The 23,675-nt window shown below is 48.5% G+C and overlaps 1 protein-coding gene across 2 annotated transcripts in view; it reads right to left on the reverse strand.

The window, feature by feature from the left end:
- The window catches only part of IGDCC4 (immunoglobulin superfamily DCC subclass member 4), an 85,610-nt gene that overhangs the window by 3,181 nt on the left and 58,754 nt on the right, over positions 1-23,675 (reverse strand). Inside the window, exons 6-19 of one of the 2 annotated variants that reach the window (XM_038146986.1) lie at positions 21,150-21,305; positions 20,212-20,622; positions 19,345-19,509; positions 18,224-18,361; positions 16,616-16,786; positions 15,789-16,022; positions 11,386-11,493; positions 10,926-11,109; positions 10,172-10,299; positions 9,799-9,969; positions 9,156-9,293; positions 8,561-8,666; positions 7,440-7,674; positions 447-611 (exon numbers count right to left, since the gene is read on the reverse strand). In XM_038146986.1, coding sequence (XP_038002914.1) covers positions 447-611; positions 7,440-7,674; positions 8,561-8,666; positions 9,156-9,293; positions 9,799-9,969; positions 10,172-10,299; positions 10,926-11,109; positions 11,386-11,493; positions 15,789-16,022; positions 16,616-16,786; positions 18,224-18,361; positions 19,345-19,509; positions 20,212-20,622; positions 21,150-21,305 — 2,510 coding nt within the window. Of the gene's footprint in view, positions 1-446; positions 612-7,439; positions 7,675-8,560; positions 8,667-9,155; positions 9,294-9,798; positions 9,970-10,171; positions 10,300-10,925; positions 11,110-11,385; positions 11,494-15,788; positions 16,023-16,615; positions 16,790-18,223; positions 18,362-19,344; positions 19,510-20,211; positions 20,623-21,149; positions 21,306-23,675 lie in introns of both variants that reach the window. The other variant, XM_038146985.1, reaches the window with a different exon arrangement.

Genomic DNA, 23,675 nt, shown 5'->3' on the forward strand with positions numbered 1-23,675 from the left:
GTATTCCAATGATGCAATATCAGAAATAGGATTTCCTCCCAGAACACAAGTGCAGTGAAAATTGCTCTGCCCTATCTGGAGAAGGGAGTTTAAATCAACCCTTGATCTTTGACTCCTTTTACAGCAAAAAATGCAATCCCTCTGTCAGGCAAGCATGCTGTAGATCTTAATGACTGTGCTGAGCACTGCAGCTCCTAACTCACTCAGGCTGATTGCTGCACAGCCACAGCAAAGACTCCAAGCAGACTGCCCGTGCCTGGCACCAGGTCCTCAGGAACCACAATTGCCACAACCCTGCTGACAACCAAGCTTCTGACCCCACCTGGCCATCACCAGACCAACAAGCCCACAGAAAGGGGGTGCAAAAAGGAGAAAGAGAGGTGGAGAACATTAATGGAAAACCCTCATGAGAACACATAAGTCAACAAAGCAGCAAAGATACCCACCATCACAGCATCATAAACCAGGGCTTGTAAGAGAAGCTTCTGCCCTGTGTTGGAGGGGAGCTTCAGTGACCCATTGACAGCAGAGAGAGGCTCTTTGGTGATGGTGTCCCCATATCTGGTGATGCTGTTTGTCCAGGCCTGGTTGGTTGATTTATTCCATGAAGACTGCGGGAGAAAAGTGGCAGGAGAAAAGATGCAGTTATCACAGACATGAATTCTTATTCTCATACATGTAAAATGAGAAGCAGCTTGAAAAATGCAAATTGTGAAAATACCATAAATGTGGAGGACACTTCTGATAGCATCAAAATAAAAATGCTCTGCAATGGACTCACACGGTCCCTGCCTTAGAACTGGCTTTACTGCTGGTACATGGGCTGATGCAGAGCACAGGGATAAAAGATGCCAGATGGCCCACAACTGGTTGCATAAGGGGCTTTCCACTGATTCTCAAATTGTGAGGCCAGCGGGTAAATCATGGCACAGACATCATTTAGAGGTCCACTAAAATCAACTCCCTGCAAGGCTGCAACAGCCCAGAGCAGAACAAGCCTACTGAGAAATACCACAGAGCTGGGAAGGGACAGGGAAATCTGGAGCTGAGTGAGCACAGTCTTTGCTTTGGCAGAAGCCATGCTCCACAGCACAGGGAAGGACCCTCACCCATGGGCAGTGCCCGGTGTGCCCCAGTAAGAGCTGGACATTCTGCTAAAACCCTCGCACTGCAGCACAGACAAGAGCTCCTGCTCCAAGCCAGGACTTGGGAAAACACTCTGCCATTTCTCATCAACACAGAGGCACAAAATTGGGGGCTTTAATTTTTTTTTTAATTTTTTTTTTACAACAGACCACCAAGCAATTCTTTGCTCAGCTTTAAATCCCCTGGGCAACCAGTGTTACCTTGTTTGTAGATCTAATTAAATTATATGGGCTGAACGCAATTTGTTCTGGGTTCTTTCAGCTTCCCCTTGCAATAAACTGTTGAATGCACACCTCTGTGTATGGGAAATGTGTGTCTTTAAGAGCTGAAGTTATTTAACAGCTCAGACTATTAGTTCACAGGCAGAAAAGTATTTTCTTTCCAAGTTTGATTTTATTGGGCTGTCCTGCATGTACCTGAGCTGAGCCTTGCTAGTACTCACATACATATACACGTAAACACACAACTCAGATTCAAGGACCACACAGGCCCATTATCTCTGGCCTTGTTCCACAGATGCTACATCATTGTGTGGGTACAAGAGAGGCTGATGCAGAGAAGAGGAGGAGAAAATCCTGACCTGACAACAGTGACAGCACACAGAATACTGGCGATGTGAGCATGATGGCTGTGTAGGGTGAAGATACCCTGCACATCTATTCAAACCCACTGACCCTCTATTGCTCAGTACCAGCAGAAGCTCAGGCTCCTGCTCTGCATATGTGGCTGCTCCTTAGGCCAAATCTATTCCAACACCCACCAACGTAGCGTGAGTCCAGCTGAGACAGCGAGGAGATTTCTGACATCAGCCTGACCTTGGGTGAGTCATTTGACCTCCTTGTGCCTCAGTCCATCTGGCTGAAAATTAGGTAGAAATACACCACCAGATGTTGTATGTGAGCCAGGCATTCCTAAGTCAGCTATTTAGCAAGAAGCAAAGGCTACTTCGTGCTGCCAGGGCTGGCAGAAGGACACTTGTGTATGCGCTGAAGGGCGGCCAGAGCTGCTCCCAAGCCCTCTGTCCACCCTCACTCAGGCACCCAAATGGCTCAACACCTTGTGGGAGGCAGAGCCATGTTACATCCCAGCACCTCCCCCAAGTCACAGGAGCTTTGCTGCTGCCTCGGGAGCAAATTTTTAGCAAAAAAATAGTGAAAGGCCTCATTGATATGACAACACCCTGCAGAACAGTGATGTCCAAGCTCAGCACTGTGGCTATCAAACATTTGCTAATTTAGATGTGGATGCTTGAGGCAGTGTCTTTTCCATTTCTCTCTCTGCAATCCTCAACAATATATTCTGTGCCAAAAGCCTTCCCTAATTGCTCTGTTTCTAAATGGACAATCATTAAACTACGCTTTAATAGCAAGAAATCAACCAAGCAATCACAAAGAGCTCACAATAAGGAATATCTCCACATGCGAGTGCTCAAGGAGCGTGTTCAATTTGCTTCTGCTGCCATCTGAAAGGCTTTCTGCAGCTCCATCCCTGACTGATGGCTTCTGTGCCTCTTCCAAGGAACATACGTTACTGAGCAAATAGTGCCTGGAAATTTCAGCACTGAACCTACACAAATCTGCACACATGCACCAAATGTGTGTCCTGTTAGAGATGCCTGCATGCATATTTGCCATCAGAGAGATCTGAGCATCATACGCAGACACACACACAGAGCAAACTCGAAAACCTTCTTGCAGGCATCTTGTGAATACCAAAAAACGTGGAAAGAAACAGGCAGCTCTGCTGCAATCCCCCATGGACCATCTGTTAGCGGAAATGTCAATCTGCCATGTTTACATAGGTTTTGATGACTCTGGGAACAGCCTGTTCAGCTCTGGCTGAAATTGGCTGCAATGAAGAACAAACTTGTTTTGTACCAGTTTGCAACTTTCAACAAACAGAAAAAACCATCAGCCACACAACATGGCCTGTGTCCCACATGTTGTTCGAGCACATTATGTTTGAGAGGGGGGAAAAAAAAGCAAAAGACAAATCCCTCTTGGGGCTTAGCCTCTAAGATTGGGCAGCAGCAATTAACTCTAGGACTGTTTTCATCACAGACCTGAAGAAATCTTGCGTGCCTGAAAGCTTCACTGCTTTTTTAAGCAGCATTTTTTCATGTAATAAATGATACTATTTCTTTTTACTCAAGGGGAGCTAGTGGGTGGCTGAAGGAAGGAAATATTGTCTTGGTTTTTACAACACAATAATGAAGGCAAGGAGCAAGGAGTGTCAGTCTAATACTAATATAAAGAGGGAAGAATCTCTTTGTCAGTTCACTGCAAACACAAGAATGAAAACTAATAAAAACATCTTCCAATAAAAGACATTTCCATTACAGCTAAATCCTTATCAAAGCAAACAAGCCTTTTCATTTTCGCCTTTTTATAGAAACTCCAACTGGTAAAAATGTGCCTAGATCGTGTTACCTTCTCAGTGACAAGTCATGATTTCATGCAAATATATGAGCTGAGAACGAACACATAGCAAAGGTTGAACTTGAAACCTTCCCTGTTTTCTTAGGATGGTTATTTGAAGTAGCTTGAAGCCCTGTGCAAAACGAGGCTGGGATGTTTCAATGTGCCCAGTTTTGAGAGTGGTGCAGTGGAGAGAAAGGGTTCGTTGCTGAACAGCAGCGGGTGGGAGTGGGAAAGCTCCGTGTCACGCAAACACAGCGACATCCCTGCCTGCATCTGGGATGCAACACACACAGACCTCTACCAGCAGACAGAGGAGTCTCTGCTCACTGTCACCAGGAGCACAGCTCTCGTCTGAAGCTTCGCAGAAAACACTGGGACTTCTTTTCCCCACAGAAAAATTTCAACATGAAAATGACAAACAACCCGGGTAGATCCAAGTTCCCTGATGTGTTACAGCTTCTGCTCCCCGAGTCACGGGGATGCTTCGTGGGAAACGCAGTCCTGCGGGAAGGAGGCCCACAGGGAAGGAGAAGGGCAGCAAGCAAGGAAGGCTCCAGCTCACAAGAACAACAACAGCAAACATTTCCAAACCAAAATGCTTGGGTTTGGCTTCATTCAATGAAAAGCTGAAGTCTTCCATGGAAAGCAGATGCTTTTTAACATTCTCCCCCACCCTTTAAATTGCTTGGCCCACAAGCAGCAGTGACAGGGATGTCTGGAGCAGAGCCATTTTATCATCCTCAGTCCATCTGTCAGAGGAGAGAGAGCTGCATCACCACAGCCCGTGCACGACTGTGTCATTTATAACAGGGCTACTGAGGGCATCAGTCTGGGGGGTGCTTGCAAGGGGATGAGAGTAAGGAAGGAAAATCACTTGTCAGTGTATTTGGAAATCCTTGTCTGTGACCACTGGAAACACTTAAAGGAAGGAAAATGAACCACTGAATGGTCAACTGTACTTCTGCCTAATGGAGCTATGAGCATCCAGAGGGGCCCCATGCTGACACCTTGACTGCAGTAGCACCTTGCTGTCCTGCAGCGGGGACAGGGGGTCCAGGAGGTTCCTTTGGGACTGTCCCACCTTCCACTTGCACCATCCTGCACCTCCAGCACTATGTGTAACAACTCAAGAAGAATCACAGTCCTACATTTGAAGGAACTGATGATCTTGACCTGAGAATGACCAAGAGGACATCTCACAACCCTCTCCCACAATTCTTTGAAGGAATCAGTTCCAATCTCAGAGTTTTTAAAGACTTCCTGCCCTCAGTCTGTTCTCCAGTCCCCACACCTGTAAAATGACATTCACTCACTTCTGACTCCATATGGCATGGGGACAGTCCCTTCTTTGTGTCTATCTAACATGGAGCATCCAATCTCCACTGGAACCTCAGCCTGCCACAAGAATAAAAACAATAAAGAATAATCCATGGAATGGTAAGTAATGAGTCAGCACGGGAACAGCCTGCAAGCACAGAGCAGCCAATGCAAGTGCCAGCCAGCAACACAAACCAGGTTTCAGGAGCATGACCTGAGGACAGAGGGACGAGCAGGCAACTGGAGGTCACAGCTCCACAAACTTGCCTGCAGTGCCAGCAGCCTCAGCCCAAGGGTCTGCCCCAGCCAACATCCCCAGCTCTGTGGTGACATGATATGCTGCTGGACAAAAGGGATTCTTGAGGCATTTCTCACTCCCTCTCTTCAGTGAATAGAACTGCAAGTCACAGTATCCAACCTAGAACACCCTGGGGATCTTCCCCTTGCCAGGCTGGACAGGAATTTCCTTCCACAATGATTTTCTCTTTCCTGTGGCTCTCTTGCATTCCTTGCCATGAATTTTCACAGCCCCAACTTCACACAGCATGAGAGAAGAAAAGAAAAGGCAACAGAGGCAGCTGGTCACTGCAGGGTGCGAAGCTCCCACAACACTCTGTTCCAGGCAGGGTCCCTGGGGGTTTCCAGCTTTAATGGATGCTGGGGGAAGCTATTTGCAGCACACAGGACACCCACACCCACTCCACAGCCTCGACTAGAGGCATTTTCTGTACAAGCAGGGAGATGCACACACTCACAACTGCTCCTGACTTGGTTTACATCCACTGTGGGCACCCAGCATGTGTGCACCACTCCAGCCGTGTACCTGAGACCTGCCCAACTCCCTGACTGTCCAGCCAGGTAACATCTCATCACCATCCATGGGGCCTCATGGCCACTGCAGCATAAAGGTGTTTTTTGATTATACACATCAGAGTACAGAAAGGAAGCAGCGGGGCTCAGGTGGCACTTCCAGCAGGAATGGGGCAGTGCAGGGAGCAGGGTCTCCTGCGTGGGAGCACATCTCCCTCCAGTGCCCGCTCCCAGCAACAGCAGCCTGTTGCTCCCGGCCACCACTCGATCTCCTTCACCTGCCAGGTCACCCTCCTGGTCGGCACGGGTGACAACGCTGCTCTCTGGGTGGCTGCTTCCCAGTGACCCTTGCGTCCCTAGCCACATCCATTAAAAAAAAAAAAAAAACCTCAGTGAATTTATCTCTCAGTGGCCATTCCCCATATCTCCCCCAAGCTCTGGTCCTTGACTGTAACTCTGCTGCTGGGCACTGCCCACTCTGAGGGCCCCAAGCTCTCAGGCTGAGCCTCACGTGGCCAGGCCTTGGCACTGCCCTCTTCAGCCCCACTCTGCATGTATGCAAATCTTTGTCTAAGCCCTTGCAGGCAGGATTGCTGCTCTGGAACAGAGATCTGGATATGCTGCCCCCAGAAAGGCCTCACAAAGAAGGAACATCCCCCCACCCTGACCTGTTCTCAGGGGTAAGTCCCCATCACTGAAAACATTTGTTCCTTATTTAACTGAAAGAGCTGTAGGAAATTCCTCACACTCTTCGGCTTGGGTCCAGACAGGCAGCCACATTCCACCAAAATCCATAGATGTGGCTTGGCTGCAAACAAACAGCCTCTCCTCCAGCTGAGTGCTGATCTGCCACAGCACGCAGGGATGGCCACGGGCATGGCTTCAGCTCATGGGGCTAGTGAAGCCAGCAGAGGACTTGGTGTTTCCCAAAGATCACACCTGCACTGCCTCTAGCAGCACGGACAGGGCTCGTGGTCAGCCAGGTACCTGAACTCACCTTCCCTCCAGTGACACACGAGTGCATCGTTGATGCAAACGTGAAATCCCAAGCGCTCACAATGCATTTCTTTTACTGAACCTCCTAATTACTTTACATGCTCTCCCAGGGCTACAAAGAGAGACATAAACAGATTAACTAAATTAGGCCAATTAAAGGTTCCCTAATGGAATGAAATGTTTCAGGCAAGCTTGAAAGAGGAAATGGGCAGGGAGGAATGAAAGACAATGCAGTGTCAGGCAAACCAAACAGGGCAAAAAAAGACTACTTCAAAAAAAAAGGTTCACAAAAACCCCACAATTTCACCTCTTGTTTATCTTCAAGAGTATTCCAGTGAACACACTATTTATGGAGACAGCTCCTTTTAGTCCAAGCAAAAGAGAACCCTGGAAGGCCACGTGTTTGCTCTAGACATCACACTTCCTCCCACCATCCACATGCCACAGCAACACAAATGCCACAGCTTTCTGCAGCACCAAGTTTGGCAGCAGCTTCTCAGATTGAGGGGTCATTGTCCCAGGAGATGAAAAGGGGTGGTAGATGCACCAGGATCCCAAATTAGATCCACCAGCCAAGGCTGAGCCAGTCAAGTTTTACAGAGGAAATGTGTGACTGCCCAACACCAGCCTGCAGCCAAGACTTCTGGCACTGCAGAGCCAGGACAGGATCCCACCCTGGCTTCCAGCAGCCACACACCAAAGGCTCTTGCCAAACATGGGAGCCCAGTCACCATGTGCATGGGTCCTTACCTTCCTCTTCCCATGGAAGATGTCCTCAGGGAGGCTTGTGTGGATGAGGCTGTGCACTTCTGCCAGCTCAGTGATGTCCCCCAGGGGCACGGGCGCATCCTCCGGGAGTGGGGACATGAGGGACTCGAGCTCATGTGAGTCCAAGGTGGCACTGGGAGAGGCCAACCCTTGCCTGCTCCGGTGGTAGTACGTATGGTTGCCAGCAGCCTGGGAATCCAGGCCTGGCAGGGCCTCCCTGAGGGAAAACAAACAAGAGTTGACATCTCAGCTGGTCCTTGTGCAAGTGACGAGGCCCAAGCCATGCCCTGCCACTCCTGGGGATATCGTTTATCACCACATCCCACTGTAACACCTTTCACTGCAGATATATCTCTGCACCACCTTGGTTAATGCCAAAGCTCAGACAAATCCCACTGTGGGATGCAAAGCTGTCCCTCTGCCAGCAAACCCCAAGGACAGGAGACACTATGAGTCCCAGCACAAGCAGGTGCTCACCCACCCTGGCCCATGGGGAGCTGTGTCACTCCTGTCACCTCTGCTTTACAGGTGCAACAAGTTTAGTGGCCACATAAGGATGAGACTCAGAAGCTGTTTGTTCCTAGCCCTGAGATCTGCTGTGAGCTCAAAGCTCTAGTGAACAACTGAGCTGTTTTCTGCTCATGGTCTTTCCAAATGCTTGTGGCTGGATCCAGACCCCTGGGATAGCAGAGGGCTTTGGGCTGTATCCAATCCTTCTTAAACCAGACTGTCACTCACTGTGAAGTCTTTCATCATTTTCCCAGATGGAAGGTAACAAACCATTTCCAAACATCCTTAGAGCTGTCCAACCTCAGAAGCAAAATACTACCCACATTAACAGACACAGGTAATAAACGGGTTCTTCCATTTTCTTGGGGCATTTTCTTTGAAAAAAACCTCCACGAGTCTAAGAATGCAAATTGAAGAAAAACTACTGAAAAAATAAATCAGTGAAAAGATGATACTAAATATACTCCTTATCCATCCACAGATCCAAGCTGTCCATCAACTGTCCCCTACACCACATCCCCAACAGCCCAGCTGAATAGGGGATGCAGCTCACAGTGGTTTTGTCTCCTTCCACAGCAGCCCCCTTCACCCACCTGTGCTTGCTGTTGCGGAAGCTGGCACACATGCAGAAGAGAATGCAGAGCAGCCCCAGGCACACCCCCACGATGATCCCTGTCACAGAGTGGATATCCAAGACATCTAGGAGGGGAAGGAATGACAGCCACATCATTCCAGCTGCTGGCAGGAAGAGGGTACAAAGTGTCTCATGTTCAGAGAAGCACCAGCTGTACTAAACCAAACAGGTTTAAATGGCCCTTCTAACCCAACTGTTCTGTGGTTCTGATTCTATACACAAAAAAACAATAAAATTCCTTGGCAGTGACAATTTAGATCAACTTAAAGCAAACTGGCACCTGTGCATATTCATTAATGTCACGCCACAGCAAGATGCAGGTGGCCCTTCCAGAGGAACCAGGATGGGGAAGAAGTTTGGCTGTAGGATGGGTTCTGGAGCTCCACATCTGAGGGCTCTGCTGTGACCCTCTGCACTGCCCTGCAGAGAATCCTATCTCACATCCTCCACAGCGACACCAGGCAATTGCTTGGTAAACAGAAATGTCACTGCTGACAAATCAGTCTCCAGCCATGCAATTCCCTTCCTGCTCTGGGGTAAGGAGGAATTCATACCAGACAGCTTCTCCCGGAGGGTGTGCACGTCCTTAACGTTGGAATAGGGACCGGATCCCACCACTGTCTTTGCTCCCATCTTGAAGAAGTATCTGGTATCACTTTCCAGGCCATGCACTTCAGTGCTGAAGATGTTTCCTGACCAAAAGCAAATCAAAAGAGATTTAAAATGTTCTGTTTCAAGAGTATTCAGAGGCTACAGAAAAGCAGCTGTAGCATTGCTGGACCCTCAGAAGTGAGGGATTTTGTGACATTTTTGTGCATTTCATACACCTCTTCAGTAATAATGAACTTCCTGCTTACAGATCCAAAAATACTACTCATGATGCTGCTGGTGGCACACGTTTTTCTAGGAATTGCTGGCTGCCAGGCTGCATCTGTAGGTTATTTCCTGGATGATAATGGCTATTTCAGCCCCAGACATGTATGATTTCATGTCTCTCAGTAGCCATGTCCCTGGACTCTCTGCTAGGACCAGGTACAGCATAGGCTTCAAGAAAACTGCCAGGATGAGCTCTTGAATATTTGTCTGTATGCAAAGTGAGACAGAAATCAGGGCAGCAGGACTGAGCAACCAGGGCTCCAGAGAGAGGAAAGGAGGTAGGAGGACTGAGAGGTACTACAGTACCTGGAGGAGGCTCACCTTCTCGTGTCAGCAAGGTCCACATGTCATCTGGCTGTGTGTTGTTGGCATTGTACAAGATGAGATACTCCACAATGATGCCATTGGGCTCCACAGGTGGGCACCAGTGCACCTGGACAGCGTAGGGGTTGAGAGGGTGCAGCCTCAGGTCAGATGGAGGAGTGGAGGGCCCTGGCAGAGACAAAGAGCCAGCCTGAGCAGCAGCAAGAGGAGCAGAGCATTCATCCCCAGAGAGCCTTCCAGCATGGACTCAAGGTCCTCAGAGCTTCGAGGGGGTCTGAGATCACATCTCTCAGGGGCACATTGGGAGGGATCTGACAGAGACTCAAGGAAAGCCAGGAGAAATGAGGATTTGGTCCCCATGAACACTCACGGTCGGGCAGGGTGAAGCGCTCCACCACGCTGCCGAAGGGCCCATCGATGCCAACACCGTTGGACTGCACAGCAAACTCATACCTGGTGTAGGGCTTCAGCCCACTAATGAGAATGTCTTCATCCGAGCTGGAGAGAGAGGACACAGCACAAGGCTGTGAACACCTGAGGGTTCTCCCATGTCACCTTGACACCCCACCAGGAACACTCTAAGAGATTATCCTAACTCTGACAATATTTGATTTTCCATCTCTTGTAGCCATTTGAATGCAAGAACACTCAGCTCCGGGGACAGAGAAAAACAGTTCCCAGTCTCCAGGACCATTTCTGATGTACTTGCAGGGAAAAGTGGAAAACAGCCTGGTTGGAGGCTAAAAATGGACACAAGTATTCAGATGTAAGATACATCCCCAAATTATTAAAACTGCTTAAACTCTAGCAATTTATAGACCAAACTTGTGAGGACTGTCTCACAAATCATGAATGCATAATTGCACCCAGTGATGTTGTTAAGAAGTGTGTAAGGTCCAACCACAGCAAAAAAGATGCAGAGACCAGTAAATGATTCCTTGGTATTCAAGTCAAGACAAGTCCCACTGCCACAGCAGTCCTGAACATTATCTGTGACCATGACAAATATTCCCAGCATATGGAACACCCAGGATTTTGCTAAGTTCTGTAAATTCCATGCAACTTCCTCCTGCCCTGTGTTCATTTCTGACATGAGCTACCCATGGCAGAAGAACCCTCTTTACCTGGTGTAGTATGTCACAAGAGAGGCGTTTTTCAGGCCCCAGGGGCTGAAGCGCACGGTGTAGTTGACAATTTTGACTGTTGTGAAGTCAGGTTTCTTCCAGCGGAGCCAGATGGAAGTTGAGCTGTTGGACTCTGCATAGACTTGGACTGGAGGCAGTGGAGGCCCCTTCTGCACAGGGGGATCTAAGGCGCAGCACAAAGAGAGATGTGGAGGTGTACATGACAGTAATGCCACTCACACCCAGTGGAAGAACAACCCTAATGAGAACGGGGATATTTTGCTTCTTTCTCTCCTTCCCAATTCCTTCAATGCATTTTGCAATGACTGTCAAACGAGGTTCCCTTATGTTAAGACCTTCCCTATTTTGATATTGTCCTTTTTGAAGTTCATCCTCTGTAATCCCTCCACCCTTCCTCTACCAAGCAGAAGAGACACAACAACTGAAGGGCATTTCTCACCTACTGCTGTCACAGGTGCCTTTTCCGTTTTGCCCTTCCAGACCGCTGCGTACCCATCTTCGTGCTTATTGAATGCCACCAGCTTCACCTCGTACAGTTTCCCAGGAGCTGGAACAATCAATCAGGGTATGCCTCGGGTTATTTTTGTCATCAACCCTCCCTAGTCAGACATGTTTTCTCTGATCCTGCCAGCTTTTCTCACCATCCAAGAAAGTAGCTTGAACATAACAAATACATTTTTGTTACCTTATACCTAAGTAAATATCACCTAATACCTAAATTACAGCAGGGAGTCCCCCTTCCACTTACAGGCTTCCCACACACAAACATTGTCTCACAGCTGGTGTATGTTATCAGCACAGATGCTCTTTGGTTCTCCTCTTGCTTTTGACAGAAATTATCAGCAGGAAATGGACTTGCCCCAGCCCTCAGGGGTTGACCAGTGTCCTGGCCTCTAGCAATCTACTCAGGATCTCTAGATCTTCCTCAATTACAAACTACTAAAGAAACTCTACCACGCAAGCGACTGCACTGCACTGTTTACTCCTGAGGAGGGAGGATATTCTTCTCCTCCCCCAAAATACACCTCCTGTTTCTGAAGTCCGTTCTGATTTATTCACTGCTGTGAGGATGTTCCTTCCAGCAAGTCCTCAAATGCCCTGTTAAGTCACTGGCAGCCTTTGTTGTATGGTGTCTGTTCTGCCTTCACAGTAGAGCTTTCCAATTTGCAATTACAAAAGCAACAATGCACAGAAAACCCACACCAAAAACCTGAGGGTCCTCATTGCATGCTCTTCCCGTCAGAGCGCCTTGCACCGTGGGGAATCTCAAACTGAGCTGCAGGACAGGGACTTCTGTCTCCAAGAAGTGCTGCCCTGGTCCAAAAAACTCTTCCCTCTTTCCTCCAGCCTTTCATCAGCTTCTTTATTTTTAATGGAGATGTTTAATCAAAGAAACAACTTGGAAGATAAAAAGTTCTCAAAGAAGACATTCCCTGCAGCAGCCAGTCCCTTCAGGAGCTCAGCCAGAGCCGTCCACTCTGCCTTTTGTTGCCTTGGCTGCAGCACATTGATGAAGTTTGTTAATTTGGGACATGCCTCTTCATTCCCTGCCCTCACACATCACTGCTCTCTTTGCCAGACAACGCAAGCAGAATGAAACCTTTCTTATTGATGCCAATTTTATTATTACTGCCCTGATTACACTCCCAAAGGCTGATGGTACCAATTACCAAAGGCTTTCCCTGCTCCACAACACACGCTCACGTTCAGAATATAAAAACAGTTCAGCCACATTTTTCTCCCCCAAAGAATCCCAAAAGCAAACAGAGTTTTGTGTGCCTCCAAGACAGCCTGATCTGCATTTCCACACTCTCCAGCCACAGAAAAATGTTTCAAACCCACACAAGGGGGATAAGGCCAAAGGGCACTCAACCTCCAAAGGCCTGGGACCACAGGCTCAGTGAACAAAGAACGCCCAGCTATGTCTCTTGCCAGCACCACACTCTCCTTCTGGCTGAGCCTTGGGCTGGGCTTCACTGGGACATGAGCACATCATGGATGGTGCAATCCAAAATGATGAGAAAAAGCTCACAGATGTGAGGCAGCTGTGGTCAGCTCCTGTTGGAGAATGGAGTGAAGGAAAGGACAAGTCCTCTGTCTCCATCCTTGGGCAGGATCAATGCAGCAGCTGCTTACACGTGACGCCAGGGGAGCTCGACTGCAAGATCAAGCACCCTACATCCTGAAAATAGGGGTATTTTGGATTTCTCAGTCAGAGGATTGGCTTCAATTTTTATACACAGGCCCAGATGTTCAAGCTCGTAGAACAGGCAGATATAAAACTCTATCAAGCTGTCAAGAAGCTGGTAGGCAGCATGAAAACAGATGTATTTCACTGCATTCCATCATACATTAAATATAAGCAGAATAATCTAGTCCAGATCATTTTAAATCACTAATCTGGATGGATGCAGAATATATCCAATATGCTAAATATGTTGCTTCACTCAGCATTTCAAGGTGTTCATATTGGCCAGGTGCCAGAAGCCATACTTTCCTTTAGGTGGGAAAACACCCTTATTTCCAGAGAGCTACTTCCAAAGGAATGCAATCTTCCTTCATGGCAATGTGGAAGACATGATCAGACCCCTGCCATTTATTTTTCACATAAATTATGGCCCTGGTAGTTGCATCTCAGTACAGGGAGTAAGTGCTAGAACATCGATGGAAGTCACTAAGAATCTCTCAGGGAAAACCCCTCCTGGTGATTCAGGAAAGCTTCCTTCTGATTTTGTGGACTGATGAAATTGCTGGATTTCCTGAGTGCCCTTGACCAGCTGCCCACCTCTCTCACAGACCTCCAGCATACACCTCTCAGACAAGACACATGGTACCATTAGTGATACCATTCTAAAGAGACATGTTTTGCTCCAGGGATCACCATGAGATGGGAGAAGTCTTCTATTTCAAGCCACGCCTCAAACCAAGGCAAGGGGCAGTGCTGGCTTCAGTGACACTACAGAGCTGTGGAGCCAAGTGACCACTCTGGCCCCTGTCTGCACTGACATGGAACACACCACATCTGAGCTCAGCCTGGCATCCACATCTGAGCTCAGCCTGGCATCCACAGCTGAGCTCAGCCTGGTACGCCCCGTGCCCAACCTGGAATTTGCTAACAGCACCTCAAACACCACAACAGGCTTCCTAGAGAGATGGTCGGTGCCCCAAGCCTGTCAGTGTCTAAAAGACATTTGGACAGAATTTGCTTTCATTTTTGGTCAACACTGAGGTACCCAGGCAGTTGGACTCAATGACTCTTGAAGATAATTCCAAGAGACAGTGTTGGGTGTTTGCTTTTATAGAGGGATCTTAGGTGTTTCCTCAGCGGTGCTGTGCTTTCCAGGCAGACATCCCTGATCTGGGAAATCCCCCCAGCTAATTCCCCATCAGCCCAGATCACATTAGGGCTGCCAGCCCTTCCTGAGACCACTGCCTGATCTGCCTACAAGCTGCAGCCCTAAGTACTGGTACAGGGCAGTCCTGCACCATAAAACTAAACCCTTTTAAATCCCAACCACTCCTCCTTGTTTCATGTGCAGAGCCCCTCCCTCAGCACAGCCAGATTCCTGACCCTTCCTTTACTGTTCGTGTGCAGGAGCACATCATTCAACAGCACAAGGGAGCAGAGGGAATGTCCCAGCTGGGAGAAACCCGAGCCCGCGCTCCTGACACAGCGATAGCCGATACGCTGCCGCCAAATCATACGGAAACCATCAGGGCTTGACGGATGCCCAAATTCAAGGAAGTAATTACAGAAGAACAAGAAACCTTCTCAGCATCATCGTGCCAGAGCATTTGGAACCAATTCAGCCTACTCCCAGCCCCTGCACCGACTGACTTGCCAGTGGTTGGAGCAGCACGTGATGATGTTCACATGTGGTTTCCTCTGCACAATAATTACAGACCTAAATTCTTCAGAGAAACTTATCACTGTTAACACTCTCAATGGCAAGATGGCTGTGACAGAGCTGGAAGAACCCCACTTAGAGATGGCACAAACAGTCCTTCCAGGTGCTGCAGCCTGACCTTCACACTGTGCATAATATATATGCTACAAGTGTAAGATGAACCAGCGCGACAGACACGTGCCCTACAGTCTCCACTCACTGGCCAGTAACAGGGTGAAGCATAAAGTGGGGGATGGAAGAACTTTAGGAAGCAGAAAGCCTCTTTCAAGGATGCATCTGCCATGACTCTATTCTCTCTCCATCCTGTATCAATGGGCAAATCAATTACTTAATACAATCAGATATTAGGAACACAACCCCTTGTGGGAAATGCCAAGCACAGTGAGCCAGGCAGGCAGGACTCACTGCAACTCAGATCTTCTCCAGTCATGGACACTCACTCTTCCATCCCTTTTCCTTTAGTGGGACAGAATACTGGGCTAAAATTAGCATGCTGTGAATTATCCCATCTCTGCATTTTAATACAGAGAGATTTCAAACAGCATGCAATTATAGAGCTCCTTAGAAACAGACAGGGAAGGAGAGATAATTGTCCTGACTGGAGATTTCAATCTTGGCACTCTTTATAGTGACACAATAAAAACACTAATTAAGAACCACTTATTAGCATATACTAAATATATTGGTAACTTGGTTGAAATCCCTGCTAAATTGGCATTAGAAATGTCTGTGCTTTAAATTCTGCTCAATACAAGCCTAAAGAGCCCCACTCCAGAAAGGATTTTTGGATGATCTTAAAGCACCTCAGATGGTCCTGGCCCTATGTATCTCCAGTCACTCAAACAACTCTTGGGAGCATCCTGAGATGCTACAAAGTGCAAGAGACAGGCCCTGGGTTTCCACATCAAGTGCTAGGAAGATGCAGCCAGCTAACCTAGTCGAGTGAGCTCGTACTGCTTCACTTTCTTCTTTAGTTTTATGGGTCCTACGTCCCAGCTCTCATCTTCAGCACCATCCAAAGGGCTCTCATCACTGGACTCCTCTGGGCCCACCTCTCTGTAGTAGAGCTTGTAGCCAGATATCTGGGCATGGTTTGCTGGGGGCTGCCACGTTATCAGGAGAGACTCCATCTTCGCTCGGACTTTTAATTCTGTCGGGGCAAACGGAACTGGAAGAAGAAGAAGACAAGAGAAAAAGATTGAGCCACAATGATGCCTCCATCTCCCCAGTCTACTGAATCCTCCTGGTCCTCAGTAGTGAAGGAAGAGTGTGAGGAAAAGGCTGTCCTGTGTGGGAAGTCTCTACTCCCTGACAGTGGAGAGTCAGTCACACTCTACCACTGACATTTTCAGCTAGGTGATATAGGCAACAAGGATGCCACAAAGCCACTGTGGGGGTTTCTCAGTGTGTTCTGAGATATCACCATCTTTAACCACTGCTGGAGTCTGGTATGGGCTCGGCTCTGTTTGGCAGAATTGTCTATTCATTCCCAAATGTTGTTAACATTGGGGTCTGGAGTTCTGGTTGTTTTCTTCTTTTTTTTTTTTTCCAAGAACTTTCCCAGCTGCACACAGAGGGTGCAGAGCCCCACTGCCAGGCAAGCAGTGAGATGTACAGGGGCTGCTGAGCAGCGAGGTAAAGGTGAGCACTTTGGTCTGACCAAAACCAATGGCTGTAATTCCCAAAGGAAAGCAAGTAACTCTGAAAATGCCTTAAGTTTCCCACCCTGTCCCAAATCTCAGGCACTCCCCAGCCTCCTACCATGTGTCTGGTTGTCTCTGTCAGGAGTCCGATGCTGGGTCCACTCGGAAGGGGCCCCATATCCCACACTGGTGCTGGCTGCGATCCGAACTTTGTACACTTTGTTGGGATGGAGTGAGTACAGGGTGATCTGGGTCTCATTTCCACCCACTTCAATGGAGGTGACCTGATCTGCTGGAACCAAGGGAACACCACTGAAAGCAGGGATTTCTCAGCCAAAGGGAAGTACAGCCGAGCAGCCACAAGCCTCGTTACCCCCTTGTGGTCTGCATGCCCTGGGCTGGCTTGGCTTTGCCCAGAGCAGTCTTATGCCATCAGAAAAAAAACTGTAAGGCTGGGCAGAGCTGATATTCTGACTGACAACTCCCTTCATTACATTCCAGATTGCAGGTTGCCTTTAGCACCAGAGCTTGCCCAGAGGGAGCTGTCAGAAACCTTGCTCTGATGATGTGATGGTGGAACATGAGCACAGCTAATGGGAGCTGATGGCACGTTCCAATGCTTCTCACTGATGTATTTAAACCCTCACCTTAATGTGAACCAGAACTGTCCAGCAGCCCTGCTTTCTGCAAAATTCACACCCTCATCCACGCCAGAGAGAGGTTTTACTGCTCCCTTTTCAGCCTACCCAAGTTCATAAGGGAGGTAACAGGAAATTTAAACTGAGAACAGCCTGGGATTTTCACTGTATCAGCTAACTGGTTTTGCTGAAGATTCATGTGGCCTGTTTAGAGTACACAGAGGTCTTGATTTCAACTTCCCTTGGCGTTAACTCAGCCAGGAGCACTGTCCCTGCTATGTAACAGCATACTGCTGAGTGTGATCCCTGGATTGCAAGTGTTTCCAAGGTTTTACGATGCCACTGAGCCATGTGCAGGCTCAAGGCAAAAGAACCAGAGCCAGGAGTCACAGCACAGACTACTAAAGCAGTTCAAATACATGGGAACATGTCCAGCACCTCATCACACTCGCCATCCTTCTCTCAGGAAGAATCATGACCCTGGGAAGTGAGAAGCTGCAGAGCTTTGACAGTTTTAAGAGCAAATACCCAGAAGGATTTGCAGAGCAAGCACACGTGGAATTGGAACAGCCACATCCAGCAGACGTTAATGTTACCATCCCTGCTGAACCCTGTTTAGTGTGCCTGACAATGTAAATAAAATCAGATAAAACTCGGTAATAGAGCAACACAACCTGGACAGGGTATTTAGGGTTTTTTTTTCACAAGGATCACTTTGATTAGACTCCATTCTAAGGAAATTGAAAGCATTTACTCCTCTTCCCCAAGCAGCATAAAGCTCTTTGCCCAAAACACAGTGCAGATGGCAGTGAAGGGCTGCTCATGCAGATATTTCTGGGACAGCACAAACATGGATCAGGCCATTCTCCTGGGGACATGGCTCTCCTCCACAACCACACAAAAAGGCACCTCGAGGTGGTGTGAAGTACCACTGCCATAACACCAGACAGAGCCAGGCTTTGAAAGGGTTCTCCTCCCTTAGGTAAAATGGGTACCTATTTTCAGCTTTGCACTACCTCCCCTTCACATCACAGGCTGTTAACATCACTGGAGCAGACAACACAACCCCCAAATGGTGTTTCCCTCACCTTCCTTGAGGGTGCAGTAATCGATCTTGTACTTAGTTATCTTGCCATTACTCAGCTCAGGAGGAGGAGGCAGCCACGTCACACGGATGTCACCAGGAGTCATGCTCGACAGGGACAGCTGAGGGGCTGCACTGGGAACTGGGTAAACAACCAAGAGAAGTCAGCAAAGACCAGAGCAACACCCCAACACATCTCTGCCAGCTCTTTGAGCTGGTTGGAGGCCACTGACTTGGCTCTATCACAGCCACTGGTGACTTGGTGTCTATCCTGCAGGAACCAACACACCACAGCCCTTCAGGGGTGTCTGGGGAGGGGAGATGCTTGACTGCTCCACTTCCAGGCTGACCACAGCCTGCTGGCCACAGCCACACTGCTCCCAGGGACCCGTGTCCAGGGCAAATGGGGCAGGGTGGCACACACCAGCTCTCAGCTTGTGCTGTACGTGGAGCATGAAGGAGACACAAAAGCAAATGGCTCACGGATCCAAACTGCAGCCTGGGAATCCTCATTCCCTTGAGAACCACAGCTCTGGGCTGCAGGCAGCTTTCATGCTTTCAACTCAGCCTTTCAGGCTTCAGACACACACATGGGACTACACAGGTCACCATGTCAGGAGTATTAAAAGCACATAATGCACACGAGGTCTGCAAAAACCATCTCTGCTTGCCTCTTGTCCTGCAGCCTGTTGAAAGCTGTGCATGGCCTCCCATTGGGCAGCTGTGCTTCTGGCACTCTGCCTTTACTGCTCACAAAATGCTGTGTGATAAATGGTAAAATCAACACGAACTACTGGCTCTTAAGGGGTCCAACCTGAAGGCTCCTCCCACCCCTACAAATTTCAATAGATATTTCTTCTGAGCTGAAATCCAGTCTGGCCCAGAGTGAAGCTTAGAGCAATATCACATGGGTTAGGTGAAAGCCCTTAGGAGCTGCCTGCAATTCCCAAAGGATTCTCATGGCCATCAGCCAGGGTATTTTCATATCCTTCATCACCCAACCTGAGACCAGGGTGCAGGTTTAGGTTTCTAGGAGCTGCTACCACTCTTTAGCACATTTAGTGCTCCCCATCAACCAGATCAAGAACATTTCCTAGGTACCAGTACCCATCTAATTCAACACACCGTCCTCCAGGGTCTGGACAACGATGGAAGAGGACGTCCGGCTGGCTCCGAGCTGGGAATATGCAACCACATAGAAGACATAGTTGGTGTTTGGTTCCAGATCCTTGACTTGCAGCTCAGTTGTGTCGTTATTGACAGCAAACTGGTATTCCACATTATCCGTTCCTAGAGCCAAGGAAACACTGATCAGCAGGTCAGTGAACTGCCAAGACATCCTGAAAAAAATCACTTAATTCACAAGGTCTTCAGACTAAATCCACTTTAAAAATCACTATATCTTCTCCAGTTTCCCCAGCACCTGCACAGCCTCATCTCTTATATGAGTTTTTTGGGCAGAAACTCCAATGCTTCAATGTTGATGTCTCCATTTTGACTCAAACTCCTTAATCTATGCTGAAGCAGCTGCAGTTACCAGTTTAATTTTCAGAGAAGCTCTGGCAACAGTTCAGCAGCAGTGTTGGCTTGCTGGCTGTTTGGGAAGACACACCCCAAGAGAGCCAGTGCCTCACTTCAGATTCTGGGTGTGGATAATTTAGTGTTTCCCCCTGTACACAATGCAGCTGGTTGATATCACTGTTAGCAATCATACTCTTTGCATACAAAATCAGTATGTATAAAACCAGCACTGCCTGCTCCCATAGAATCCAGACAACTCAGCTATGTGGACACACTACACTACTGCCAATCAAGAAGTTTATGCTGGCTAATCCACAGGCACTGTCACCGGCTGATACTGACTCCAGGAGAAAATTCCTTTACTTGAAATGAAAAGGGAATTGCCTCACACTTGTCACTAGCTGGGGAAGAAGGTCAACCTGTGCCTTGTACCTTTGACACATCTGTGCTGCCCAGGGAGGTGACACCTACCCACAGCCCGCTGGTAGTGCAAGGAGAAGCCGATGATCTGCTCGCTGTTGTGCTCCGGCCGCTCCCAGGACACGAGGACGGTGGTGCTGGAGAGGGACACGGCCGAGACCTTCTTGGGAGCGCTGGGCAAACCCTCCCGCACGATCACCGAGAGCTTGGCGGTGGCACAGGCCATGCCCAGGCTGTTCTCAGCCACACACTGGTAGTAGCCAGCATCCTCCAGGCCGATCTGGTTGATGACGAGGCTGCCGCTGCTCTGCACCTTCACGCGCCCGTTGGAGAGGATGGGCTCCCCGTTCTTCAGCCAGTGGATGGTGGGGGCTGGCTCTCCCTCTGCCTTGCACACAAACCTGGCCGTGCTGGCTCGGGTGCGGGAGATGGTTTCAGGAGCCTGGGAGATGCTGGGAGTAGCTGGGAGGAGAGAGGAAAAATTAATGCAGGAAGGAGGAGGAAAAAATAGCAAAGCAAATCCCTTCTCCTCCCCACTCGGTGCTATGTTTTATTCAGTAGCAGCTTTGCTTACAAGATGGGATTTGCCAGGCAGACTCTAGAGGCTTAATTTAGACTCTGTCCAAAAGGAAAAATAAATTCTGTATCAATCATGTGCTGCATTCCCTGATCCTCAGCTGTTCTCCCTGCTGGCTTCCAGGATACTGAAAGTTAATTGCTGATAGAGATTTCCAAGGGAGAACCCTGGAGAACAAGAATAAGGCATAAAACGGTTCAGTAAATACCAGGAACTAAACCCCAAATTAAAGAGGTGACACTCCCACTGTGAGCTATCCCAGCCCGGGCCTCTTGGCTCTAACCTGGCTCCCACTTCACCTAGCATGGGCCACAAAGGCCACAAATCCTTGGGGATCTCCTGGATGTTGATCTGTGCAACCCACAGCAAACTGGTCAGCATTTGTACCTGAGAATTTGCCTGCTCTACTCACCAAGGATGCGGAGCTCAGCTGCGGCAGTAACGAACTGCCGGGTTTGGGGTTTGTTGGCTCGGCAGACGTACACCCCAGAGTGATGGGGCTGGCTGGAAGGAATGAGGAGATTTGTCCGGCCCAGCACAATCACATCTGTGGAGATGGACTTTCCATCTGCAGGAAAAAACGTGCACAAATGTGGGAGGGAGCCCCAGGCTGCCCTTTATGAGGGCTTGTAAGCAATGCCAGGATCACAGCTGGGGGATGGAGAGACCCCCATATCCCAAACCCTAGAAGAGAGGAAGATTCCTGCTAGGATACTCCTCAGTGCTTGACAGCCAGCTGAAGCCAACATTGGCTCAACGTTTAGTTTAGCCTGTAATAATCCAAAGAGTTCTGGTTTGGATCAAAACAGTCTCTGATGCCTAGGGTGTGCCTGCAATGAGAGCCCTAGGAATAGCACATTCAAGGGAAAGCTGTGCTAACACACCGTTTGGAAAAGCTGCTGGATCCACCTGCTGACCCCTATCACGAGCACAAGACACTCATTCATGCAATGTCAGCAAGACTGTTGAATCACTGACAACTCAGGGGCTCCTCCTCCTCCTCCTCTGTGTCCTGGATGTGAACTCAAATGTACTGAGCTTCCTGATCCACTCCTGGTTCACAGCTTGGCTATGAGGTGTCAGAAAGACACATGGTGCTCCCAGGGACTCTGGTGTTCATGTCGGAGACATGGGCCATGAGCTGCCTTCTCCCCATTCTCTAGGCTGGGTGCTCAGCACTGTTGAGTAGGGAAGGAGGAAAGGGCAGCTCCATATCATTGGCTAGAAGCCAAGATGTCCTTCTACAACTTCAAGTAGCCCTGGGCTCCTCGGCATTGCAGACAGGGCAGAGGCTGGTGCTGGGCACTGCATATTCGCAGCATGACTCTGAGGCAAGAAACTCAGGGATACGGCATTGGCACCTCTGAGAGCGTGTGGGACACAAAGCCAAGAGCTGGGGAACAAGCTGAGGAAAGGCTTGGATGGGAGGTCTGGCACAAGTCTGCAGACTGGGAGGACCAGCCAATTTGTGTAGTACCTGTGTTCCACCAGACCTTGTCCCTCTCCACCTGCAGAAGCACCTCTTCAGTACAGCCTTTACCTCTCCAGCTTCAGCGAGCTTGGAGCTCACACAGAACAAACTCCTCACCTCCACTGTGAACAGCTGTACTGACTTAGCACCATCAGCAGGGAATGTAGCTGAGAGCAGATCCTCTGCCCCCTCCCTGCACTTTAGGGGGGTCTTCAGATGGCCTCACAGTTCAGTGGCTGCACACTCAGAGCACACAATCTGCACACCCCATTTCCACTGGAGCGGTTGGTTGGAAAACTGACTCCAGATGGTAGCACTTAGCTGACACCACCAAGGCTGGCAAGAGCCAAACTGGCAACCTGGAGGTACATACTCGGTATTACCCACGTGACTGATGGTCCAGTAACCCAGTCTGCTCCTAAATGAAGGCTTGGAAATAAACTTGTGTAACTCAGAATGACTTGCACTGTTACTCCATCCTTTTAAATTGAAGAGTCCACATAAGGAAGGAGAGTGGGACCAAACAAACACTTGGAAATAAAGCATGGAAAGAACTGGTTCACCAATCCTTTCGCCTCCCCCCTTGACTTCCTTCCTCATGAAAAACTCTCATAATGATAATTAACTCTAATATTATCTACTTTACCATGGGCATCAGCAGCTCTCAGTAAAGCAGTAAGTGATCTAGCATGGGAATGCTGAGCATTTGTAATTGTAAAGTGCATGGGATAAACTAGAAACATTTCTGCCATAACATTTAAGCCTTGCTCACTTGATTTTCAAAGTGGTATCCTCTGAGGTTTTTTGCTCCTTTTTTGTGGGGAAGAGGAAATATTTTTATATGCTAAAATCACTGCCTGTGGACAAATCTGGGCTGAAAACCAACCACAATAAATGGTTACAGGGGAGAGGAGTCTTAAATTGTGACCTGGATTTATAAAAATGACTGAGAGCCTTTTCTAGGGGAGAATCAACCTCTGAGCTGAGAATGTCTTCAGTCAGAGCCTCTGAAACACATCTGATGGATGTGACTCTCAGTGAAGTGACACTGGCATCCAACTCATGACTTTGGCGATCAGCCCTGGGTAACATCTGCCAGCCCAGCTCATTCATACACCTCTGACAAGACCTAAGCAGCTCCTCAATCCCTCCATTCAACAAAAACCTCCCAGTAACAGTCCCAGTCACTCCAAGGATTACCAGATCTTATCAAGTTTTATAATGCTGCAAGATAATACAAGCTATTTCTCCAGTGCAATGGCAGATTCCACAGAATCCCCAGTAACCTTGGAGCCCGGGGAGGAGTGGCACCTGACCCCATCTCATGACCTTTACTGCTCCAGTTCACATGAGAAAGACTAATTTAGATCAAAAGGCATCCAGGTCAAACAACTATAAATTGAATTGTGTGCTTTGTAACCTTCAAGATTTAATTAATAATTCCACTTCAGCAAGGACACCCCACAC

The sequence above is a fragment of the Motacilla alba genome, chromosome 10, assembly GCF_015832195.1.
Source record: "Motacilla alba alba isolate MOTALB_02 chromosome 10, Motacilla_alba_V1.0_pri, whole genome shotgun sequence".
Lineage (NCBI taxonomy): Eukaryota > Metazoa > Chordata > Aves > Passeriformes > Motacillidae > Motacilla > Motacilla alba.